At 37.3% G+C, this 10,761-nt stretch overlaps 1 protein-coding gene across 1 annotated transcript in view; it reads right to left on the reverse strand.

The window, feature by feature from the left end:
- Nucleotides 1-2,331: 2,331 nt before the first annotated feature.
- The window catches only part of ARRDC3 (arrestin domain containing 3), an 11,310-nt gene continuing 2,880 nt past the window's right edge, over nucleotides 2,332-10,761 (reverse strand). The window contains exons 2-8 of the mRNA XM_042866238.1: nucleotides 10,272-10,353; nucleotides 7,852-7,999; nucleotides 6,517-6,619; nucleotides 5,908-6,164; nucleotides 5,371-5,533; nucleotides 4,395-4,549; nucleotides 2,332-2,871 (exon numbers count right to left, since the gene is read on the reverse strand). Of these exons, the coding sequence (XP_042722172.1) occupies nucleotides 2,815-2,871; nucleotides 4,395-4,549; nucleotides 5,371-5,533; nucleotides 5,908-6,164; nucleotides 6,517-6,619; nucleotides 7,852-7,999; nucleotides 10,272-10,353 (965 nt within the window). The 3' untranslated portion in view covers nucleotides 2,332-2,814. The remainder of the gene's footprint in view (nucleotides 2,872-4,394; nucleotides 4,550-5,370; nucleotides 5,534-5,907; nucleotides 6,165-6,516; nucleotides 6,620-7,851; nucleotides 8,000-10,271; nucleotides 10,354-10,761) is intronic.

Raw genomic sequence — 10,761 nt, forward strand, 5'->3', positions numbered from 1 at the left:
GCAATTTCCTACAAACGGGGTTTGAGTAAATGATTTAGGTCACACGGAAAAGAATATGGCTTACACTGATGACATCTGATGTCTTTTTTTAAAAAAAGTTTATTTTCCACAAGTAAGAGCAATAGGAAAAAAATTAAACTGTTTTCCACATATTGTTTTCTTAAAACAGAGTCTACAAGAACATATTCAGCACCAAAACTAAAAAAAAAAAAAAAAGAAAAAAAAAGAAAAATACAAACAGCCATAGAATATAATCTATAAAGCAAACATTTAATATTGCACTTTGTTTCTCTAACGTTTGGATTTTACTTACTTTTTCCTAATTCAGATCAGAATCCTATATAAAATACTGGGCTATAACTGTGAACCTCATGTTTTCTAATGCTGAGAACTGACCAATACTTGTGGAAGAGTAATGCCTCTGAAAAAGTAAGAATTTAAACAGAATTTTTTTACTTTATAAAGTTACAGAATTTTTCACTCCAATCACAAAGGCTGTGAAGCCGTGTCAATTACTATATTGGTCAATCCTGCTTCATATGCAATTCTCCATTGTATTGTGGTAAAAACTTTAATGCTATGTGTATCAGAAATTGTTCCCTAGTCTGTTACAACAACAAAAAGGAAAAAAAAAGTAAAACCACCAAATGCCCTTTTATGCCAACGATCCCCTTAGCTTTTTTTGTCTGTTTGGAGAGGGTAGAGAGAAGGGACATTCACAAAATTGGCCTAGTAACGTAAGACATCACCCAATTTCCTTCTTGTCCAGTATTCTAGCTCAAAATCCAAACTTTTAACTGAATCACTTAAAACGCGACTCATATGTTATCACCCTGTCATCATTTTTGAAACATGAATTTTCTTTCATGTTCTCGTAAAGGCCACTTATGGAAAAGCCTATTGTGTCGTATGCATGAAGCCTTAAAAAAGAAGGCAGAGATTTTTGAGAACAAGCCCCATGCAGAACACCAGCCTCCTCTATCCCCCTTCCATCTGAGCTTTTATTGCACAAGGAAATAGAGACATGATGGATTAGTCCTCGATCTGTTTCAGTGGTCAATACCAAAAGCGTGTCCCTTTGTTACTGGTCTGTGCTACACGAGTTCCAAAAAGGGAAGCTGACTTTTATAAATCTCTAGGCATGGAAGTGCTGGTATTTGTGTTAGCAGATACAATGGCTCCAGTGCACTCTTTACTTCCGAGGGGTACAATCAGGGGCGAGTGCTCTGCATCATTTCTTGCACTCTGAATGAACACATGCTGAAACTGGCTCTTTTGTTTTAAAGCTCTTGAGAGAGTACCACAGAAAATGCAACTACCGAAGCAATTCTCAGCTAACTAATACCCATGTATGGCTGGTAACACTGATCTTCTTCCCCCACTTTAATTATAGTTCTATTCTTACTATTTTTACAGTATCATAAACCCTGAAGATAATACAAAGTGCACAAACTGAGCTCTTAGCATAGTCCAAGCTTTTCCTGCAGTTGAAATATACTTGCTACTAGAGACTCATAATATATAGTATTTTTGGTGATTAGGTAACTATGTATAAAAATAAATTTACTTTCTCTTCCCATCTCTACTAGTTGAAATATCTCTCTGCCTGTGAATCCTGGACAGCATTTGCCTATTTCCTTTTGGAATTCTTTTGAGGCTCAGCTGGTGTTTACTGGTGCTGCTTTCACTTGTGCCTTTATTAGTTCTATTTTTTAAAGCTTCACAACTCGAAACATCTCTTTTTCATAATGTAGAAAGAAAAAAGGGAATGAGGGTGGCTTTTATAACTTTTGTGTATGTCCCTATTGCAGCTCCCCCTCTCAAATAAAGAACTAAAACAAAACACACACAAAACAAGGAAGTAACTAAACAGTGCAACGTAACAAAACAAATAGCATTTCAACAGTTTGGCAAGTGATGAGTTCACCTGAGATTAAGTGATTTTTAGGCAGTCTGTAACAAAATGCTGCTTTGCGATAATAGTAGAAAGGCAACAAACTCTTAAAGAAATCAAGAAGGTATACAATCTTGACAAAGTCTATTAGTCTCCTTCTGTTATCTCTCCATCCCCCAACCCTAATATATCCCCATTATGTTGCTTATCTACTACAGTAGGCTGCAAAACATACAGCAAGAAGGATTGGCTTGAAGGCATTTGATGTTTGTAAATAAATCCACAACAGGATCCAAGCTGAAGAGGCGATACGTGACCAGCCTACTAGGACAATTCTGAGCATGTGCATATGCAGGTAAAGTCCAGGCTACATTAAATTAGAAAAGAAAGAGTCAGTGCATTTGTCAAAGTCCGTAGCTTTTTTCTTTTTTTTGTTGTCAAAGCTTTTTTTTTTTTGCTCCTTCTTGTGCAGACCACAAACAAGTGGGGGAAGGAAGGGGGGGGTAACAACAGTGCGGCATAAATGAGAAAAAGCTGTAGTGACACTGAACCGCACAAAATAAGCAATGAGCATGTGCAAATCTTCAAAATCATAAGAGAAAGCCATCCCTCTCTTGCAATGTGGTTTGAGTGTTTTGACACGCATGACCATAGGTTAGTAAGGCTGCTCCTAGTATGTGCCAGTATTTAAATGAGAACAAGGGGAGGGGAGAGGGTAAGCTCAGGTCTTCAAGCAAGTGGAGCAGTCCTACAATGTTACTGTAGGCTTCAAAGCATAATCACAGGTTGTTTTCATGTATTCACCATACAGGCAAGAGCAAAACCACTTCCTTCTAAAGTGTCTCCACTATAACGCCTTGACCTTCAACATGGCAGGTATGATTCAAAACCCAAGTCAAGTCAGCTTTTCATGGATTCCTTCAACGAGAAGGGCAAGATGGTCTGTCATCTGCAGGCTGATCTGGGTTTGGATCAATCTAAACAGAGGAAAAAAGTAATTGAGGTTATTTTAGAACCTGCTACAGAAAAAAAATGTAACATTGTCTTCAAACTTCTGATACATCGCATCCTCAATCCAGAGGGGATTACTGAAATTACTAGAAAACTTTGAATGCCAGATTTAGTAATCAGTACTAGTAATTAGAATAATAAATTCTGTACTCCAAATGGAATGGTGGAATGGCGGGGTGGGCAATGGGGAGGAGGTGAGGCAGGAAGGTCCCTTCCTAAATCTTTAAGTACCTGAGATGAGCAGGACTTCAGGACTAAGAATTAAGCTGCAGAACAGCTCTTACAGAAGCCTCACACGCAAAAGAAATGGCCTTCTGCCCACTCAGAACTGTTTCAAGAGGTTAAAAAAAAAAAAAAAAAAGGGGAAAAATGCATCATGCCATATACCGGTTTTTTTTTTTTTTTTTTGTTTTTTTGTTTTTTGTTTTGTTTTGTTTTTGTTTTTTTGTTTAACTAAATGCATTCAGGCAAGCATTAGCCAAAGGACACTGCTCTTTTGTCCTCTATCACTGCTTTTACCTCAAAAACAATAGTGAAACTTTGGAAGTTCTATCATAGGCTTTTACAGTACTAAAAATACAATCAGAACTTCTAAGGAACCATAGAAATAATAGTTTTGTCCCCTCTCCCTTCCCCCCCCCCCCCCCAATCAGGCTTCAGAATTTATGAATACACAGAATCAGATGTGGAAAAGATTTCTAAACTTTTTTTTGCCTGTTTAGGAGTTGGAAAATATTAGTACTTTGTGCCTCTATAGGGCCTATAGGAATGCTGCACTGAACAATGAAACATTAGAATGTAGCTGCAGGACAAGCAGGAAAGGCTTTGAACTGGAAGAGCATAGGCTTAGCCTGGGTATTAGGAAGAAATTCTTTACTGTGAGGATGGTGAGATACTGGCACGGACTGCCTGGAGAGACTGTGGGTGCTCCTCCACTAGAAGCATTCAAGATCAGGCTGGATGGGACTGTGAGCAACCTGGTCTAGTGGGATGTGTCCCTGCTTATAGAAGGGGTTGGAGCTACATGATCTTAAAGGTCACTTCCAACTGAAATTTTCTATCATTATATGAAAATACTGCATTCTATATGTAAGGCTGCTAAACTGGCTGTGTGTATACATGTACATAAAAACATGTTGCTGTCATTTCAAACAAGAGTTTGGGAATTTCTAGAAATCACGAGGCTTCATGAGAATTCTGTCAAGGCCTCCAATGCAAGGAAACAGGATAAAAGTTAAAACAACGGGGCAACATTCAAATTTAAGGTTACACAAGTCAGGCAAAAAGACACTGAATGTAATCTATGCTGAGAAAAAGGTGTGGAAGATTATTGATACAGGTCATTGGTAACTTCACAAGAAAAAAGAAAGTAGCTGCCTTATTCATTGCTGGTTCAACTTCTTAGTATTTTTTTTCCTGACACTTCACATATTCCAGAATACAGATTCAGTAAGAGAATATGTTGATTCATTCAGTTTGAGGTGCTTACTTCTGAATAGAGTGGTGGAGGCAGAAAGCGGAATTCTTGGATGTATGCAAATAATGGTCCTTGCATTGCTCTCTCAAAGTCATCACAAGCAGCTATAGGTGGCAGGCTGGACTGTCTCTGTTCCTCTGTGACCACTTCTGCATAGCTTGGAGGTGCTGCAGGGAAAAGGTACACGCAGTTCGAACAACAGTTCTTATGCATGTCAGGATACATAACATGAGAAATATTAAACTTATTATTCCAAGATGCATCAGCAGGTAAATAAGTGACTGCAGTGACAAAAAAAAATTGTTGAATATAGAAGGGAGACTAAGAAAAGGTCGCTTTATTTTATTCTAACATTATGCTCAAGTTTAGTAACATCTGCTTACTGTAGCTTAATTAGCTTCTCACCCTTTAAATCCTCATACTTAAAGCACAACCCAAACACTGAATATTTCTGTACAGACAGGCATGAAGGAACTGAATGCAACCTTTGACTCCAGAAATGCATGACTTAGTAGTAAAACAGTGCTTATCAATGTATGTGAGAACACAGAAAGGAGCTAATCCCTTGCTAAGGGAGACTCTCCTTTGACAAGAGTAGCATCTCCTCACTAAGACTTTTAGTTAAGACTGGTAAAAAATACCAGAAACTGGTTTTATTATGAGTTACAATGTCATTTAACTAAGGATGCTATTAGGATACTGGAAAGAGTATTACTTCTGCACAGGGACAGTGGAATCCTGTGTTATTGCCTTCTGCAACTTCTACATAGCTGGACGACAACTACTTTTTACAGAGAGAAAGCTAAGGAGGAAAAGAATTCTGATCCAACCCAAGCAGGTGGCAAGAAAGCATCTACAAGGGACTTCCTGGGGCTTTCATTATTAAAGGATGTAATCTGGATCTGTTAAGATGACAGTAATGAATAATGCGTAAAAATTAAAAGCAACAGAACTAGCAAATTGGTTAGGATTTGTGTTGTCAAATTACCTTCTGGTCTTTCAGGCAGTGTCAGACCAAGCCAATTCATGTTCATGCTACATTGGCTGCTCACACTTGATGTCCTGCTACCAAATGGGTGTAGAGGAATGGTACCAATGACCAGTGGTAAGTTAAGGAATAAATCCATGGCTCCTGGAATATCAACGTAGACCTAAACAAAAAGAGACATATGATTACAATGTACAAGTCAATAATTCATCTGGTAACTCTTTTTGCCATGAAATTCTCCATGAAGAACCTGTTTGTAACTGTCAGTTTCAGCGTGCACGTCTTTAAGGAGACAAATTCAATTTATGAGCAGGATTCTTAACATGAGCTTACACACAAAAGTGTCATCTACTCATGACATATTTGCTTAGATAACACAACACAGCTGTTTAAGAAACTACATGATTTAAGTCATATTTACTTACAAAACACCTGCTGGGATACTAATACTTGGAAATGCATTCTTTTTGTAGCTAGCATAAAAAGCTTTGCTATGGATTTTTTAGGACAATGGAAACTAAACATGCTCCAGCATACCATCAGTGAATACTCCACACGGATTATACTACAGTCAAGGATTGAAGGGGAAACAGGTGGAATTTTCAGCACTTTTCCATTCCAGGTTTCTGTCTTGCCAGATGATAAAGATTCTCCACGCAGGTTGGCAACAAGCTGTTTGACTTCCTTCATTTTTCCCTTGGCATAAAATGCCTGTGTTTGGTAAATGGCTGCCTTTGGCACCACCACACGGGAAGAGCAGTTTTCAATCTCAGCAAAGATCTGAATTGATTCACCTGAAACCAAACAGAATTTAATGTGATGCTGGAATTTACTAAGCAGCGTAAGCAAATTTCCATTTTCTTGATATTGTTACAATGCTCTAGACTCTGCTATACCTTTAGAAACATCCATTGGTAGTAAAAGGAATAGGATCAGCATGAGCTAATCCAGAAAAAATAATGAATAACTGAAATGGAAGCAAACATTCTTCAACAATCTGGAAACACAACCAGCACTCTTCAACAATACAGAGACAATGGCTGAAAGTAGACTGAGATGCTAAGAGCAGTTTTAGTATTTTGTTTATATGACAGTAGTTTTAAAAGGGAAGCAAAACCACTTCCTATAATTACTTCTGTTACATACCTGGGGTGTAGCCCTTCCTTTCAATTTTGGCACTTAAGGATATTGGGCCTGAGGTACAAAACCAACAACAGAGAGTCTTTTCTTTTGTGCCTGCTTGGGGTGACTGCAAAAAAAGAACAAGAAAGGCAGTTTAGTTAAGAGTTCAGTGAATGTGCTCATATATTTTAATCAATACCTCAAGATTATTTCTGTTATGTATTTACTGTTACTTATTTTGACAAGCAAAGTTTGTTTCATTTGTAATAAAAAACCATCATGCAATTTAAATGGTGCTGTACAGATACACAGCATGTCCTATTTCACTGCTCTTTTGACAATTTTTTTCTGCCACCCTCCAAACTACTGTCATTTTTAAAACAGTGTGTGACTGTAAAAGAGACTATGTATCTCGAAAGATACACACCTTATAGCCTACGTAAACCAGCATATTGTTGGCAAAGCTTCCTACTGGAAGGTCTTCCAACTTCCCATTACACAGCATTTCAGAAACATTAACTGAGCTAAAGTACCATAACCTTAACTCTTCTGATTTTCTCAGTTTTTGAACAATACTGTCTCATCTATAATAAACAGACTTCATTTACATGGTATCAGGATTTCGGATTTGATCCAAAGCCCATTAAAGTCAAACGGGAGTCCTTTGATTTTAATGGAGTTTGTGCAAGGCCGATGTTGTTCTGCAAATCTGGTTTTTCACTCATACACACAAGAAACCTATTTCAATGGACTTCATTTTTTTCCCCTCCCATCAATTAGTATGAGAAAAGGGGGGAAAAAAAAACAACAACAACGAGAAATTTTAAGCCAAATTGGAATCAGCTCCTTACTGGAAGCGGTTGCGATATTCAGATTTTAATAAAAATGACATTTCTGAAAAAGATCGTATAGAATTGTGATAATTTCTCCCCATTGGTAGAAAACCATCCATATGGAAATTACGCATGCCAGTACATTTTTCACTTTGCATTTTTAAGTTAGCAGTCTCTCACTAAAACGTTCTTTAAAGTTATACTGTTCCTTCCATAATGATTCAAAACTGAAGAGGAACAGTTAGCAAAAATTTTCCTTTTTAAAGACGAATTACAATTTCATAGTATTAATTTTAAATTGACAAAGGTATCTTACATATCTTAAAAATGAAGCAACTCCAGGTACAGAATAACATCAAAGCAGCAGTAATGAAAGAGTTGCCAAACTGATGTAATACTTAAAAGATCAGCTGTCATTAAAAAACAGTAAATAGGTATTAGATAAAATTCAATGTTGATATTCTTTCTTGTATTTTACTTATTTTTATGTCAGGAAAAAAGAATGAGTAGTTTTGTCAATTCTTACCAGTAATGAAGGAGTGTTGATATCTATATGTTCAAAGACTGTAAATTCCTTCTTTAATTTTACTGGTAGAAGCCAAGGCCTATGCAATTCGGCTTTCACCCAATAGCGCACACTGCCATGTCTGCCTTCGAATGAGGTAGCAAGTGGTCTGTGCAGGACACAAAGGTCAAAACTGAGTAAAATTTCTCACTCTTTATAATAATGATATAATCAGATCAGGGATTAGTATGTAGAATTCCACCTTTAATGCACTGTAGTACTTAATGAAGCGTAACTTATTTGCAAAGTTTCCATATCTGAGCAAAATTCAAAATTAAAGACGGGAGAAAAAATCATCTCCAATTCACCCTAATTTAGTTTTGTATCGATTTTAAGAATCAATTTAAGAATTATACTAGAAAATGCCAGCAGAGTTCACATTTCCTTTAAACTCAAGAGGCCGCTTTCACATCCACCATGCCCTTTTAAGGCTGCATTAAGACTACCAACTTAAAATTAGTAACAGTATCAACTGGTTTGAATACTGTATTTTGAAGTAATTGTTTATTGTTTGCTTGGCTACTATCTCAGAGTCTTCTTTTAGCTGTTACTGAATGCAGTAGTTCGTATAATTTTAAGTATGTATTTCAAATGATGGTTCTGATTTTAGAGAGTTTATCAGAAGTACCTTCCAGTTCTCCTCCACTCCAGTAAGAGCAGTTTAATAAAGTTTATACTGCATACAAAATATATGCACATCTTTGTTTACATATTATATGAACACACATGCAGAATTATCAGGACTACTGCTCTCTGAACTTTTAAAAGACTAATTAAATTCGTTTAAGAGATTTGGAGAAAAACTCTGGAAGAATCTCCAGACCTTTCACCTTTGCTTTTAACATCACAGAATTCCATTTATCTCTAAGTAGCAGTGCTCGCTCTTTTTTTTTTTTTTTTTTAAATACAAAAATTTTTGTATTTACATTTTGAATAAATAAATGTGAAAACATTCTGTATTTTCTACCGGGAGCACTATGAGCCATTCTAGTACTTCAACGATTCTTTGTCAGTTACAGGTATGGCATTTGTTTATATTTCTGAAACACTTCTAGTCTGTATTCAGTGATCAATCCTGTCTCATATTCTGCAGGGCAAAAAAACCCCAAAACCAATATCAAGAAAGCCCCTCAGTGTTTTCCTTCTTTCTACTGTTGCTCAATTTTTTTTTTTTTCTTAATTAACTTTGGACATGTCCCGTTGATAGGAAATCACAAGAAAGGGTAAATAGGTGCCCAACTCCAGGCCTTTAGGTTTTAATACCAGCCCATTGTTTTTTCAGTGTTATCAGAAGCTGGTTGCATAACTGTTTTTTCAGGTTAAACAACTTGTTCTAATCACTGGTTGTGGTACTTCAATTTCATACGAAATATTTCACACTGATATATTATCCTGCTTTTTCATCCCTTCCAAATCAAGGGAAGATAAGAACTATCATTTTTACTTTTTGTAGTAGAAATTTTCACAGAATGACAAGTTACCTCTGATGATCTCCACATACACAGCATACCAGCAACTATCTACCGTGAAGTTCTATGCTGTTCGCGTCTTATACTGACCCATGAAGTGGTTATGACCTGCAGGTTCTATTAAAGCCAGCACCTCTAATATAAACAGATGGTTTGCCAGCTTTATTATTAGGTACTTAGCTATTTCATGCAACAGTCTGCCAAATTCATCCAACTTTAATGACTTCACTGCTTGAATTTTACAAGCAAAGGCTCCTTCCTCTCCCTTTTTTCATCTGTTTTTTTGGACTGTCACTATCCCTCTGCATTTTGTATTATTGGAATTTGTATTTTAGCTCTCCCTCTTACTTTGCTTCTGCTTTCTGAGACAAGTGAGATGAATGATGGGAATATTTCTCAGTTCATCCACTCATTTATCTGCTTATTTCCATCCAGCCTTTTTGTACAGAGGCCAGCTTGAGAAGACACATTCCATTTAATCTGGAACAATCTCCACTTTTATTGTTAGCTAAAATACTCACTTCTGTTCCAGACTGAGTCTAGATAAGCAAGCTGAGGTCTTATCACCAGTTCTGCTGGTCTGCAAGGCTCTATCGGTTAAGCTAGAAGTTATTCCAGCCACTCTACAGGACTCAAGCCAGTTAAACTTCACTTCTCCTGGGAGCAGTTAAAATATCAAAAGGCATAGCCAGTCAGTACAGCTTAGTCAAGAGTGAGTGAGCCACCGGGCAGAAACATTGCTACCATTTTGTGAAGTTTGAAAGCAACCTCTTCAGCTGAAGGAGATGATGTCCTCTGCTGCATGCTGCAGCACAACTCCTGCCACCATTGAAAAGGTTTCCCCTCCACCCAAAGCAGGTGTGTCTGCAGGCATCACACTGCCCCACTAGCGTGGTACAAGTAGGCACTTACGTCTGTGGAAGCTCAAAGCTGAATGCATATTCGTGCCTTCCTGAAGGGATCGTGTGAAGGCCTTCCTCAGAGTTGTCATCATCTAGGAGGCAAAAACCCAAAATGCTATTTCACTGGCACTCATTTTACAGAGCAAAATGTTATCACATAGGCATAAACTGCAAAATAAAAGGGATTAGCAAACTCATTGTGGTGCCTTAAACAGTGTCCCAGGAGCTACTGAACACAAGGTGTGTATAACCTTCCAGGTTTACCTGGAAGCAGAAATTTGCTTTAATTCATAATCCTGCCTCTCAACACTGTCACAGCCATCACCCCTGCCGTACTAAAGCTTGCCAGAAAGATCAGTGATGGAAACTGATCTGATTTCCCACAATGATTCTCATATAAAACATAATATGAAATAGAGGCATCTTTAACAACAATAAGTTATCTTACACCCAGAGGCAAGTCTGGTGCATAGAATACATTTAATAATTTTTTTTTTTTT

Source organism: Lagopus leucura, unplaced genomic scaffold (assembly GCF_019238085.1).
Source record: "Lagopus leucura isolate 7727_CA_CO unplaced genomic scaffold, USGS_WTPT01 Super-Scaffold_810, whole genome shotgun sequence".
Classification (NCBI taxonomy): Eukaryota; Metazoa; Chordata; class Aves; order Galliformes; family Phasianidae; genus Lagopus; species Lagopus leucura.